At 44.4% G+C, this 15,936-nt stretch overlaps 1 protein-coding gene across 2 annotated transcripts in view; it reads right to left on the reverse strand.

Annotated features, from left to right (window-relative positions):
* LOC118358576 (metal transporter CNNM4) overlaps nt 1–9,687 on the reverse strand; it is an 87,784-nt gene extending 78,097 nt beyond the window's left edge. For both annotated transcript variants that reach the window (XM_052479290.1, XM_035736537.2), the window contains exon 1: nt 8,265–9,687. In XM_052479290.1, the coding sequence (XP_052335250.1) occupies nt 8,265–9,660 (1,396 nt within the window). In that variant the 5' untranslated portion in view covers nt 9,661–9,687. The remainder of the gene's footprint in view (nt 1–8,264) is intronic.
* Between the last annotated feature and the right edge of the window lie 6,249 nt (nt 9,688–15,936).

A 15,936-nucleotide genomic window follows, 5' to 3' on the forward strand; every position in this document is an offset into this window, starting at 1 on the left:
TATGAGCTTAAGGGTTATAGGCAAAACCTTTTACAACAGACACTATGTCTCAGGGTTAGGCTAACCTGGCAGAGGCAGAACATAACTAGTGTCATAAAATGTCATGGGACAATGAAAAATATTGGGCTGGGTCAACGTGAAGGAATGTCGTTGAACTGTCTGTGACGCACACACGCACGAGCACACACACAGAGCAGAACGCACACACACACACACACACACAGCGATGTCCCTAACAACTGACAAAAGCACAGTACATGGTGAGATAGGCCTATCTGCCAGCACAGATACAGGCTACAAGGTCCATGTGCACAATGACAAACTATAGACACCAGAACATTGGGAGAGGATTGGCATGAGATATTCAATCTGAAACAGTGTTTTTAACATTCAAACAACCACTTACAGTAGCTGTACAGTACCTTCAGGCTCTATGGCTTCCAAACTTGTATTGTTTTAATGCATTCTGTGGTTTTATTTTTATATATTTGATATACTTTAATGAAGCACACTGCCTGCCCTCCAGGACATCTACAGCACCCGGTGTCACAGGAAGAAGATCTTCAAGGACCTCATCCACCCGAGCCAATGCCTGTTCACCCCTGAACCATCTAGAAGGCGAAGTCAGTACAGATGCATCAAAGCTGGGACCGAGAGACTGAAAAACAGCTTCAATCTCAAAGCCATCAGACTGTTAAATTGCCATCACTAACAGACTGGCTGCTGCCAACATACAGACTCCAATCACTGGCCATTAGTAGCCAGACCACTCCCAGTACCCTGCCCTGAACTTACTCACTGCCACTAGCTGGCTACCACCTGGTTACTCATCCCTGCACCTAAGAGGCTGCTGCCCTATGTACATAGACACTGAATCATAGAATCACTGCTCACTTTAATCATGTTTACATACTGTTCTACCCATTTCGTATGTATACACTGTATTCGAGTCAATGCCATCCTATTCAACTATTGGTATATATATATACACACCAATAGTTGAATAGGATGGCATTGACTAGAATACAGTGTATACATACGAAATGGGTAGAACAGTATATGTGTGTGTGTATATATATATATATATATATATATATATATATATATATATATATATATATATATATACACACACACACTATTCTATCCTACATATTCATCAGATATACTACATATTCTATCCACATACTGTCCATAAATCCTATTACTCACACACACAAAGTATGTGGTCCCCCCCTCTGCTGCTATAACAGCCTCCACTCTTCTAGGAAGGCTTTTCACTAGATGTTTTGGACATTGCTGTGGGGACTTGCTTCCATTGAGCCACAAGAGCATTCTTGAGGTCGGGCATTGATTTTGGGCGATTAGGCCTGGCTCGCAGTCTGCGTTCCAATTCATCCAAAAGGGTGTTCGATGGGGTTAAGGTCAGGGCTCTGTGCAGGCCAGTCAAGTTTTTCCACACTGATCTCAAATAACCATTTCTGTATGGACCTTGCCTTGTGCACGGGGGAATTGTCATTCTGAAACAGGAAAGGGCCTTCTCCAAACTTTTGCCACAAATTTGGAAGCTCAGAATCATCTATAATGTCATTTATAATGTAGCATTAAGATTTCCCTTCACTGGAAGTAAGGGGCCTAGCCACAACCACCCTGTGTGGCGCAGCGGTCTAAGGCACTGCATCGCAGCACTAGAGGCGTCACTACAGACCTGGGTTAGATCCCGGGCTGTATCACAACCGTCTGTGATCGGGAGTCCCATAGGGCGGTGCACAATTGGCCCGGTGTCGTCCGGGTTAGGGGAGGGTTTGGCCCTCCCCGACAACCATAATAAAAAGAACATGAAAAACAGTCCCGGACCATTATTCCTCCACCACCAAACTTTACAGTTGGCACTATGCATTGGGGCAGGTAGTGTTCTCCTGGTATCCACCAAACCCAGATTTGTCTGTCGGACTGCCAGATGGTGGACAGATGATTTTTACACGCTACGCGCTTCAGCACTCGGCAGTTCAGTTCTGTGAGCTTGTGTGGCCTACCACTTAGCGGCTGAGCCATTGTTGCTCCTACGCATTTCCACTTCACAGTAACAGCATTTACCGTTGACCAGGCCAACTCTTGCAAGGCAGACACTTGACAAACTGACTTGTTGGAAAGGTGGCATCCTATGACGGTGCCACATTGAAAATCACTTCAGTAAGGCCATTCTACTGTCAATGTTTGTCTATGGAGATTGCATGGCTGTGTGCTCGATTTGATACACCTGTCAGCAACGGTTGTGGCTGAAATAGCCGAATCCACAAAAAATATATTTACACTCCGGACACCAATGTTGCTCGTCTTAATATTTTTAGATCTCTTAATTCCATTCTATTACTATTAGGTTTGTGTGCATTGTTAAATATTAATGCACTGTTGGAGCTAGGAACACAAGCATTTCATTACACACGCAATAACATTGGATAAATATATATATATATGCAACCAATAACGTTTGAGTTGATGAGCTCAGGTCATTTCCAAGGTCATTGTTGTAAATTACAATGTGTTCTCTATCAGTCAACTTACTAAAGAGTTCATAAACAATAGGCAATCTGTCTGTCTGCCTGCCTGTCTACTCTATCCATCTCTCAGTGATTCAGTAAGGTATGACAGAAGGGCTTCACATAGTGGTATTAAAAGGTCAACTGGCATTATCTCTCTCTCTCTCTCTGATGAGGAAACAATGAGACGCCATGGAGGATCATCAGGGTGACTCACAGCAGGAACACACACACACACACACCATAGATTGTCCTCTCTGATACAGCACGGCAAGCAGTACCAACAGGAACCTGAACAGCTTCTATCGCCAAGCCATAAGTCTGCTGAACAAGGCTGCTAGATAGTTCATCAAATGGCTCCCGGACGACCTGCATTTACCTTCCTTTTTAAACTAACTCTCTTGCACTGACTCTATACACACATATCTCTACCCACACAAACTTACACCCCAACACACGCTCAAGAGCAAAATGCTGTTTTTCCTTATCATTACAAGAAAGCAGGACTGGAAGCTAGCCACTAGCCTGGACAGTGAGGTTTTCATTGATTCTGTCCGTGTACAGTATTACCTTTCGCCAAAGGGCCATAGACAATATACATAGCCTATATGTTCACCTCAAGGTGTCACCTCAACTCTGTGTAATATCACCTCAAGGTTTCACCTCAACTCTGTGTAATATCACCTCAAGGTTTCACCTCAACTCTGTGTAATATCACCTCAAGGTTTCACCTCAACTCTGTGTAATATCACCTCAAGGTTTCACCTCAACTCTGTGTAATATCACCTAAAGGTGTCACCTCAACTCTGTGTAATATCACCTCAAGGTTTCACCTCAACTCTGTGTAATATCACCTCAAGGTTTCACCTCAACTCTGTGTAATATCACCTCAAGGTTTCACCTCAACTCTGTGTAATATCACCTCAAGGTTTCACCTCAACTCTGTGTAATATCACCTCAAGGTTTCACCTCAACTCTGTGTAATATCACCTCAAGGTTTCACCTCAACTCTGTGTAATATCACCTAAAGGTGTCACCTCAACTCTGTGTAATATCACCTAAAGGTGTCACCTCAACTCTGTGTAATATCACCTAAAGGTGTCACCTCAACTCTGTGTAATATCACCTCAAGGTTTCACCTCAACTCTGTGTAATATCACCTCAACTCTGTAATATCACCTCAAGGTGTCACCTCAACTCTGTGTAATATCACCTCAAGGTTTCACCTCAACTCTGTGTAATATCACCTCAAGGTTTCACCTCAACTCTGTAATATCACCCTACAATGTTATGGACAGTGACCAGGTGTTTTCATTGATTCATGTCTACAGACAGAATAGACCATCTGCATCAATGGAGCAGGGCTTCCATTAGGAAAACGTGGCGCAGGACAATTGAGAAATGTACACGACCCATATGCAATGGGTGCGCCACCTGATTAGGGCGTCCACCCACGGTGCTCAGAATGACACCAAACACATTTACATTACGGTCATTCATATTAACAACGCACTAGCGAAGATGTGCGGTCCTTCTTAACAAATTCTGAAGGGCACTTTGAAGATGTTAGGACAACTGTCCACATGTACTTTTCCTCGGCCAACAAGACGAGTCACGAACAGGAACATCACTCGCCTGTCGATCTACAATAACACAAAGTAGCAAAGGTTACCTATTCTATTGGTCAGTTTGTCGAGAAAGAAAAAGCCTATTCCAAACAGACTCCGGGACAGTTGTGGGATGATAGATCCCAAATTCATACAACCAATAGGCCTATGCTAAAAATAAAATAATGTTAAAAAGCAATGAGTCTGACGCAACAGATCAGAACGTTTATCTTAAAATGTTGATAAACTATTATTTCTTCAGATTATAAAATGCAGCAACACACACAAGGCAGTAGTAGTTCAGGCTGCGCGCCAACGTACATTCCATAATGCAATTAGTGGGTAAACACGCACCACACATGCGAGCGGTTTTATGTGACAAATGAAAATATAGACCGTTAGAAAGAGACAGTTAGAAAGACAGGAGATCTAATATGCAACAAGTAGCATGGGTTGCTAATATGACTAGGATTGTGCCTTTGGCTACAGGACAATGACAGAAAGTTGATATCTGTGGAGGCAATTCTATGGTCTGATTCTGGCTACTTTGAAGCAAGGTTAAGACATGCCTCATAATATGTGTAAAACATTCAGGTTTGAAACAATTAAGTATATGTTTTCAAAATGCATACTGCCTCCAGTTCATCGCAATGTGGTGTGTGACGCGCTGAGGAAGCCTGCCTCCCGTTGTCTATGCTGTGTGACGCGCTGAGGAAGCCTGCCTCCCGTTGCCTATGCTGTGTGACGCGCTGAGGAAGCCTGCCTCCCGTTGCCTATGCTGTGTGACGCGCTGAGGAAGCCTGCCTCCCGTTGCCTATGCTGTGTGACGCGCTGAGGAAGCCTGCTTTCCGTTGCCTATGCTGTGTGACGCGCTGAGGAAGCCTGCCTCCCGTTGCCTATGCTGTGTGACGCGCTGAGGAAGCCTGCTTTCCGTTGTCTATGCTGTGTGAGGTGCTGAGGAAGCCTGCTTTCCGTTGCCTATGCTGTGTGACGCGCTGAGGAAGCCTGCTTTCCGTTGTCTATGCTGTGTGACGCGCTGAAGAAGCCTGCTTTCCATTGCCTATGCTGTGTGACGCGCTGAAGAAGCCTGCTTTCTGTTGTCTATGCTGTGTGAGGTGCTGAGGAAGCCTGCTTTCTGTTGCCTATGCTGTGTGAGGTGCTGAGGAAGCCTGCTTTCTGTTGCCTATGCTGTGTGACGCGCTGAAGAAGCCTGCTTTCCGTTGTCTATGCTGTGTGAGGTGCTGAGGAAGCCTGCTTTCTGTTGCCTATGCTGTGTGAGGTGCTGAGGAAGCCTGCTTTCCGTTGCCTACCATTTGCTGTTTGAGATGCAGTAGCAGCAGCTCTGTGACAGATTTCACTCAAAGGCTCTGTGTCTATATGCATGTGACAAATAAGATACATAATGAATATACTGTACACACTCGCCAATTTAATTCCACTAAATTATGCAAATTAACCTATAAACTGATGAGCTTGACCAGTCAAACGTATTTACATCGACTAGTATTTCAATGAATAGGGTCAAAAGCATTATTTTGCAATGAGATTTTTTTGTTTGTTTTTTTAATCGGCCAAAAGCTTAAGGGGAGGAACATCCTATTCAGTGAATGTTATAAAATTACAAATAGTGAAACGTTTAAAAAGTTACATTTTTAAAAATAAAACTACACAAAAGTATATTCAGGGAACCAAATGACTGATTAAAAACACACTGTTTTAGAAAAGTGCTTTTCTTAAAAATAAAAAAAACAAGGAAATGTCTCAAGTGACCCCAAACTTTTCAACGGCTGTTGTAAGGATATTACCTTACAATGGAATAGCTTGGTCTCTGCTCTCCATGACAACACATTAGACCCTATTCACCTTTAGACTGGACCAGAGACAAGGTGTGGGGCATTGTACAGACAGAGCACTCAGGCCAACAGCAAATGGCAGACAGTGTTGGGTGCCATGGCAACCGATGCCAAACGGCAGGGAGTGGAACTCTGGAAGTCTGACATGCCATTGCGGGAGTCATGTGTTTCGCCAACTCACCATGGATACGAAACAGACAGATGCAGAGCCAGACAACACAGTGGAGGGATCATGTTGTAAATGTGTCAACCCTTGTCATGTATATCCACTATCCCTCTGCGGTGTACTGGGTAAACCAATAGAGATTAGGTGGAACAATGTTTCACAGCCAGATCTCACTCGTCGTCCAGTAGCCGTGCCTGCCTGCCAGCCACCTCTGAAGACCTTCCAGAGAATGAGCTTATGTGCTGCCATACTGACACTTATAATGACATTAACTACAACTTTACTCAGTCCTATTGTGATAGGCTGGCTAGGCTAAATTACCAGACCGTAGTAGGATGCAGACTGCCTTGTTTATGTCTGTATGGGCCTACATTGTTCAAGGTTGAGTGAGAGGTCTGAATGAGAATTACAAGGCTACTGAGGTTCTAATTCTGAATCAATGAAAACAGAGAACGAGACACACAATGTCATCCCAGTCACATGACTGATAACGAAGAGGAGGAAGAGATGCCCCTCCTCCATTCATATATAGAGAGAAACACATACACTGTGACCGTTTGTTTCTGTCTGTCTGCCTGGCAGCGAATGAGAGCTGAAGAAGCCATCTGCAGTCTGTCTGTCTGCCTGGCAGCGAATGAGAGCTGAAGAAGCCATCTGCAGTCTGTCTGTCTGCCTGGCAGCGAATGAGAGCTGAAGAAGCCATCTGCAGTCTGTCTGTCTGCCTGGCATTGAATGAGAGCTGAAGAAGCCATCTGCAGTCTGTCTGTCTGCCTGGCAGCGAATGAGAGCTGAAGAAGCCATCTGCAGTCTGTCTGTCTGCCTGGCAGCGAATGAGAGCTGAAGAAGCCATCTGCAGTCTGTCTGCCTGGCAGCGAATGAGAGCTGAAGAAGCCATCTGCAGTCTGTCTGTCTGCCTGGCAGCGAATGAGAGCTGAAGAAGCCATCTGCAGTCTGTCTGCCTGGCAGCGAATGAGAGCTGAAGAAGCCATCTGCAGTCTGTCTGTCTGCCTGGCAGCGAATGAGAGCTGAAGAAGCCATCTGCAGTCTGTCTGTCTGCCTGGCAGCGAATGAGAGCTGAAGAAGCCATCTGCAGTCTGTCTGTCTGCCTGGCAGCGAATGAGAGCTGAAGAAGCCATCTGCAGTCTGTCTGTCTGCCTGGCAGCGAATGAGAGCTGAAGAAGCCATCTGCAGTCTGTCTGTCAGCCTGGCAGCGAATGAGAGCTGAAGAAGCCATCTGCAGTCTGTCTGTCTGCCTGGCAGCGAATGAGAGCTGAAGAAGCCATCTGCAGTCTGTCTGCCTGGCAGCGAATGAGAGCTGAAGAAGCCATCTGCAGTCTGTCTGTCTGCCTGGCAGCGAATGAGAGCTGAAGAAGCCATCTGCAGTCTGTCTGTCTGCCTGGCAGCGAATGAGAGCTGAAGAAGCCATCTGCAGTCTGTCTGTCTAGGTGTCTGACCTTGAGACAAAACCCTGGGAGAGAGTGATTAATTAAAACACATCCCTGCGAGAGTGTGTGTGTGTGTGTGTGTGTGTGTGTGTGTGTGTGTGTGTGTGTGTGTGTGTGTCTTAAGAAGCTAGGTGAATGAGAAGTTTGTACACTACAGTGAGATATGGAATCCAATGGGGTGAACCAGGAACAGGGTGGAGTCGAGCGGCTCATAGAATGCAGCCTACTCATCGATGCCATGTAAAAACATAAAACAAGCCCACAAAGAATCCATAACATCTCTCTCAACGTTCACTGACACTAATGGAGAGAAAACATGCATTTCTGGGCCCAAATATTTGGATGTGTGCGTCTGATAAAGAGTGACAAGTCTCTATTTCTCACACACACACACACGTTAAATCCTATTAGGCCCCATCACCTGACCTCACTCTTCCACAGGAAGAGTCCCCATCAGCCACTGCTGTCCCTGACAAGGTAAACAAACTAGGTAAAAAAAAGGTAGTAAACTAGGTAAATAACTTATTTACTGATCAGGTAAACAAATAAATTAATGTAAACAAAACCACCTTCCCTCCATGTGAGCCCCAGGCAGAAGTAGTGCACTATAAAGGGAATCGGGTGTCATTTGGGATTCAGCCTCCAAAACAAACCTTTCTTGAACTCCTCCAACATGGAATCCAGCTTGGTGTCGTGGAACACGAAGTGAACCGGGTGGTTGTAGAACTTGGTGATGGTCTTCAGCGTCGTACAGTCATCCGGATCAACGAAAGCCAGGTCCTTGACAAACAAGATATCCACAATGTTGGACCTCTCGTCCTCAAACACCGGTATGCGCGTGTAACCGCTCTCCATGATCTCTGACATGGTGTTGAAGTCCAACACAGCGTCGCTGTGGATCATGAAGGAATTACTGATCGGCGTCATGACATCTTCAACGGTTTTGGTCCTGAGCTCAAGCGCCCCCTGGATCATGTTGAGTTCCTCTTTGACCAGGTCGTTGTACGGTTCCGTTACTCTCAGCATCTCCACCAGCTTCTCCCTGTTGTACACGGTACCGATCTCCTGGCCCAAGATGCAGTCCAGGAGTTTACTGATGGGCCATGACAGGGGGAAGGTCACCAACATGAAGAACTTGGTCACCATGATGGTGTTGGCTCCTACAGCCAGTCCGTGGCGAGAGCACAGCGCCTGGGGAACGATCTCCCCGAATATGACAATACCTATAGTGGAGGCGACCACTGCTCCCAGACCTGACCCTATCAAGTCATCCAGGAGGATGGTGAGAGTTGTGTTGACTAGCACATTACCCAGAAGTAAGGAACATAAAAGATAGTTCCCTTTTCTCCGAATGGGCTCGATCTTGCTGGCGTACCTCTTTTCCTTTTCGGTACCGCAGTTCTGGACTATCCGGAGCTCCATAGGGTCTAAGGCCATGAGTCCCAGGTTGAGCCCGCTGAACATACCTGACAGTACCAACAGAGCGCAGATGAGGATGCACTGGAACCACATAGGAAGCATAGATTTCTTTTCCTCCACCACTCGCAGCCTCCCGTCATCCTCACCCAACAGGTACCACTTGCCATCTTGACTGTCCCGGACGCAGAGCCCATACTCCTTCTTGAGCTCGCGCTTCCGTAGCGGCTTGATTTTCAAACTCACCACCCCGGAGGTTCCGAGGTGACTCACGTTCATGCCACCCCGAATAACGATATCTTTGGTATATTCGGCGCAAGTCCTGTTAAAATTAGCATTATTGCTGGTAACATCAACATGTTCATGTTCCATGAACTTGATCTGTGACGAGGTGTCAGGAAGAATCTGCAGCCCGTAGAACCTCATGAAGATGTTGCTCTCCTCTGTTACTTGGATCACCCCGTCGTCCGTGGTAGTAGCTGGCTTGTCGCTCCTCTCCAGCCGCATGCCGAAGACCTGGGTGGGGCTACCGGTCTCCGGGATCCCCGTCTCGGCTTCTGTGCCCGCCGTACACCATAGTAAAATTATTAAAGTTAGCGTGTACCCCTGCCAACCACTCCAGTCTGTCGCCATGTTTGTTTCACTCTAAGCGAACTCGGAGATGACGTCACCTAGGGACTTTGCACAGCCCGCCCGTCATTAACATAATGCTGCGGATCGTCCAATCCGCATCCGAAACGTCACGTATAATAAAATTGAGCGAGCCCTTCTTGTTTTCTTAAGGTGGACTGCTAGTATTGTTTTTAAGGTGTCCGTACACAAGGGTATCAATAGCGTTTGTGGCATGTATAAATGTTATTTTAGTTATTGAGATGGAACAGTGTTGTTGTGGCAATCGGCAATCTACATTTGAGACAATAACCATGCGCTTTTCCCCGCCACTGGTTCGGTAGAAAGTTGACGTTTGGGGACGCAGAATAAATGTAGCCACTCTCAAATTCATAGTCATAACGTTATATGCATACAATAACTGATCTTCCATGGTATCAAAATGATAGATTTTCGGCTATACAGTGTTTGTTTACATTTACTTTGTTTACAAACATTGAAGTTAAACAATGTTGTATTTTGGGTTCTGGTACGACAGTTGAACTAAGCCCATGAGTCATTTCTAAGTTATATTCTTCAAGAATCATTGGGTATATATAATGAACTATAAGTCCAAAAATTGATGTAGCAACTGCAGATTTCCCTGAGTTGTGTTGTGTTGCACCTGCTCCTATTTGCAGTCAACTGCACCTTGTTGGTAGGAAACATCATCATCACATAAATGTCCCACTCTGATTGTAGAGTGACGAGATGATTCCCAAATTCTGATATTGAACCTGGTTTATTGCTATTTCTAACTGACTACATGATGATCTACTGCTCTACCACTACACCTGCAAGATATTGCTGAACATTTGGACATATCGTTTTGATTTATTTATTAATGTATTTTAGTATTTGTAATTTAAATACGTTAAGTACTTTTATTTGAGTATTATAATTATTATTCTAAAAAAATAATAATAATAATAAATAGACAGTATTTTCAAACACTTATTTGAAATACCTGGGTTAAGTGTATGGAAGTTTAATTGAGTCAATGTATTTGAATATTTTCAGATAAAGGCTATCTGAATTAAGGTTGCAAAGGGAATGTTTATTACTGGTATCTTTTAAAGTTTACTTGTAAACTAACCGAATTTTTGGTATCTTTTACGACATGTAGTGGCCATTTTGGGTATTTCAGATAATCACAAATGAAATTGTGTTTGACACACGCACCGAATACAATGCTTTTTACAGGCCCTTAACTGTTTTAAGAAAATAACAGTTAAGAAAATATTTACTAAATAAACTAAAGAATGTTCACAAAAAAGTAACACAATAAAATAAGAATAACGAGGCTATATGCAGGGGGTATGTGCAGGGGTTTGATTTGATGAATTGTTCAGCAGTCTTATGGCTTGAGGGTCGAAGCTGTTAAGGAGCCTTTTGGACCTACACTTGGCGCTCTGGTACTGCTTGCTGTGCGGTAGCAGAGAGAACAGTCTATGACTAGGGTGGCTGGAATCTTTGACCATTTCTTGGGCCTTCCTCTGACACCGCCTAGTATAGAGGTCCTGGATGGCAGGAAGCTTGGCCCCAGCGTTGTATTGGGCTGTACGCACTACCCTCTGTAGTGCCTTAAGGATAGCGAACAGTTGCCATACCAGACGTGGATGCAACTGGTCAGGATGATCTCGATGGTGCAGCTGTAGAACTTTTTGAGGATCTGGAGACCCATGCCAAATCCTTTCAGTCTCCTGAGGGGGAATAGGCGTTGTCGTGCCCTCTTCACAACTGTCTTGGTGTGTTTGGACCATGATAGTGTGTTGGTGATGTGGACACCAAGGAAGCTTGAATCTCTCGACACGCTCCACTACAGTCGCATCGATGTGAATGGGGTGAGTGTTCGGCCCTCCTTTTCCTGTAGTCCAGACGTCTGTAATTATCTCTGGCCTTATCACATTTAAAATATATGAAATAATCTAATTAGATGATTTAGAAAAATAGTTGAATGACAAATCTGTAAAACAATATCCTAAATATAAACCATTAACTGGTGTTTAATATTAGGGTTTCAGCATGAAATAGGTTTCAGAAAATGTTAGACACTTTCATTTGTTTTACTATGTCAGTATGTATTTGTTATCAATGTTTTGGCGTCAAACTGGTGGCAGTTGTGAAAAAAGTCAATAGTTGGATAATAAGTTGCAGAGGTAATTACATTTTTTTCTCCATGGTTCCATATCTACCAGAAACTCGTGGATAATATGGACAGATATGAAAAATTAATACCATATATGGGGAAAAAAATGTAAGGGTTATTTAAGTAGAAATTACCAAAGTTACAATAGATTGCCCTAGATTTTCTGTTAATTACCAATATTACTGAAGATTCCTGTAACTTTGATAAATTACCGGTAGTTTTGCAACCCTAATCTGAATACTTGTCTTTGAAATGTATTGAAAAACAATTGAAATACCTTAAATAGTATGTGAACCCAGGTCTTCTGCAGCGTCAATGCAGGTACCCAATACCCATCTTGACAGTTATCTGAGTAACTGGTAGCAGGCCACTGTGTACTAGTATGCGTGGTGCGCGTGGCATCTGAGGTATGTATGTCCATTGCCCCTGTTACACTGCCCATGACCTGCCCTGACACACTTTTTACTGGAAAAGTACTGTAGCTGAGTCTTGGGCCAGCTGTCATATTACAGGAGTCAGGAGAAAAAACATGCTAGAATAGATCCTGGTCCTGTGGGTCTCATAATAGATCCTGGTCCTGGTCCTGCGGGTCTCAAAATAGATCCTGGTCCTGCGGGTCTCATAATAGATCCTGGTCCTGTAGGTCTCATAATAGATCCTGGTCCTGTGGGTCTCATAATAGATCCTGGTCCTGCGGGTCTCATAATAGATCCTGGTCCTGTGGGTCTCATAACAGATCCTGGTCCTGTGGGTCTCATAATAGATCCTGGTCCTGTGGGTCCCATAATAGATCCTGGTCCTGCAGGTCTCATAATAGATCCTGGTCCTGTGGGTCTCATAATAGATCCTGGTCCTGTGGGTCTCATAATAGATCCTGATCCTGGTCCTGCGGGTCTCATAATAGATCCTGGTCCTGCGGGTCTCATAATAGATCCTGATCCTGGTCCTGTGGGTCTCATAATAGATCCTGGTCCTGATCCTGTGGGTCTCATAATAGATCCTGGTCCTGTGGGTCTCATAATAGATCCTGATCCTGGTTCTGCGGGTCTCATAATAGATACTGGTCTTGTGGGTCTCATAATAGATCCTGGTCCTGGTCCTGTGGGTCTCATAATAGATCCTGCTCCTGGTCCTGTGGGTCTCATAATAGATCCTAGTCCTGTGGGTCTCATAATATATCCTGGTCCTGTGGGTCTCATAATAGATCCTGGTCCTGTGGTTTTCATAATAGATCCTGGTCCTGCGGGTCTCATAATAGATCCTGATTCTGGTCCTGCGGGTCTCATAATAGATCCTGGTTCTGCGGGTCTCATAATAGACCCTGATCCTGGTCCTGCGGGTCTCATAATAGATCCTGGTCCTGTGGGTCTCATAATAGATCCTGGTCCTGGTCCTGCGGGTCTCATAATAGATCCTGGTCCTGTGGGTCTCATAATAGATCCTGGTCCTGTGGGTCTCATAATAGATCCTCGTCATGATCCTGTGAGTCTCATAATAGATCCTGGTCCTGCGGGTCTCATAATAGATCCTGATCTTGGTCCTGCGGGTCTCATAATAGATCCTGGTCCTGGTCCTGGTCCTGGTCCTGCGGGTCTCATAATAGATCCTGATCTTGGTCCTGCGGGTCTCATAATAGATCCTGGTTCTGGTCCTGCGGGTCTCATAATAGATCCTGATCTTGGTCCTGCAGGTCTCATAATAGATCCTGGTCCTGTGGGTCTCATAATATATCCTGGTCCTGTGGGTCTCATAATTGATCCTGGTCCTGGTCCTGTGGATCTCATAATAGATCCTGGTCCTGGTCCTGGTCCTGATCCTGGTCCTGGTCCTTTTCTTGTCTATATTGAATACATCATTTAAACATTCACAGTGTAGGTTGGATAAAGTATGTGAACCCCTAGGCTAATGACTTCTCCAAAAGCTAATTGGAGTCAGGAGTCAGCTAACCTGAGACGAGATTGGAGATGTTGGTTAGAGCTGCCTTGCCCTATAACAAACACTCACAAAATTTGAGTTTGCTATTCAGATCAAGCATCGCCTGATGTGAACCATGCCTCGAACAAAAGAGATCTCAGAAAACCGAAGGTTAAGAATTGTTGACTTGCATTAAGCTGGAAAGAGGTACAAAAGTAGCTCTAAAAGTCTTGATGTTCATCAGTCCACGGTAAGAAAAATTGTCTGTAAATGGAAAAAGTTCAGCACTGTTGCTACTCTCCATAATAGTGCAAAGATTACTGCAAGAGCACAGCACAGAATGCTCAATGAGGTTAAGAAGAATCCTAGAGTGTCAGCCGAAGGCTTACAGAATTATAATTATTTTTTACATTTTATTTTACCTTTATTTAATCAGGTAGGCCAGTTGAGAACAAGTTCTCATTTACAACTGCGACCTGGCCAAGATAAAACAAAGCAGTGTGAGAAAAACAACACAGAGTTACACATAAACAAACGTACAGTCAATAACACAATAGAAAAATCTATGTACAGTGTGTGCAAATGTAGAAAGGCAATAAATAGGCCATAATGGCAAAGTAATTACAATTTAGCATTAACACTGGTGTGATAGATGTGCAGATGATGATGTGCAAGTAGAGATACTGTGGTGCAAAATAGCAAAAGAAAATAACAATATGGGGATGAGGTAGTTGGGGTGGGCTATTTACAGATGGGCTGTGTACAGGTGCAGTGATCGATAAGCTGTTCTGACAGCTGATGCTTATAGTTAGTGAGGGTGATGTAAGTCTCCAGCTTCAGTGACTTTTGCGATTTGTTCTAGTCATTGGCAGCAGAAAACTGGAAGGAAAGGCGGCCAAAGTAGGTGTTGGTGTAACGGATTTCCTCCTCTTCGTCTGAGGAGGAGTAAGGATCGGAGCAAAGCGCAGCGTGGTAAGTGTTCATGATGTAATCTTTAATGAAACAAACTGAACACTGAAATACAAAACAATAAAGTGAACGAACGAAAACCGAAACAGTAATGTGTGGACCAAACACTCACACGGAAAACACACACCCACAAACCAAAAGTGAAGCCCAGGCTACCTAAGTATGATTCTCAATCAGAGACAACTAACGTCACCTGCCTCTGATTGAGAACCATACTAGGCCGAACACAAAAACAAACATAGACTGCCCACCCCAACTCACGCCCTGACCATACTAAAACAAAGAATAAAATAACAGAACTATGGTCAGAACGTGACAGTTGGCTTTGGGGATGACCAGAGAAATATTCCTGCTGGAGCGTGTGCTACAGGTGGGTGTTGCTATGGTGACCAGTGAGCTGGGGTAAGGTGGGGCTTTACCTAGCAAAGACTTATAGATGACCTGGAGCCAGTGGGTTTGGCAACGGATATGTAGCGAGGGCCAGCTAACGAGAGCATACAGGTCACAGTGGGGGGCTTTAGTGACATGGGGCTTGACATGGGGCTTTAGTGACAAAACGGATGGCACTGTGATAGACTACATCCAGTTTGCTGAGTAGAATGTTGGAGGCTATTTTGTAAATGACATCGCCGAAGTCAAGAATCGGTAGGATAGTCAGTTTTATGAGGGTATGTTAGGCAGCATGAGTGAAGGAGGCTTTGTTGTGAAATAGGAAGCCAATTCTAGATTTCATTTTGGATTGGAGATGCTTAATGTGAGTCTGGAAGGAGAGTTTACAGTCCAACCAGACAACTAGGTATTTGTAGTTGTCAACACATAGTCCGAGCCGTCCAGAGTAGTGATGCTAGACGGGTGGGCGGGTGCGGGCAGCGATCGGTTGATGAGCATGCATTTAGTTTTACTAGCATTTAAGAGCAGTTGGAGACCACGGAAGGAATGGTGTATGGCATTGAAGCTCGTCTGAATGTTTGTTAACACAGTGTCCAAAGAAGGGCCAGAGGTGTACAGAATAGTGTCATCTGTGTAAAGGTGGATCAGAGAATCACCAGCAGCAAGAGTGACATCATTGAAATATACAGTCGTGAACTAAATGTTTGAGAATGACACAAATATTAATTTCCACAAAGTTTGCTGCTGCAGTGTCTTTAGATATTTTTGTCAGATGTTACTATGGAACACTGAAGTATAATTACAAGCATTTCATAAGTGTCAAAGGCTTTTATTGACAA

Source organism: Oncorhynchus keta, chromosome 25, assembly GCF_023373465.1.
Source record: "Oncorhynchus keta strain PuntledgeMale-10-30-2019 chromosome 25, Oket_V2, whole genome shotgun sequence".
NCBI lineage: Eukaryota > Metazoa > Chordata > Actinopteri > Salmoniformes > Salmonidae > Oncorhynchus > Oncorhynchus keta.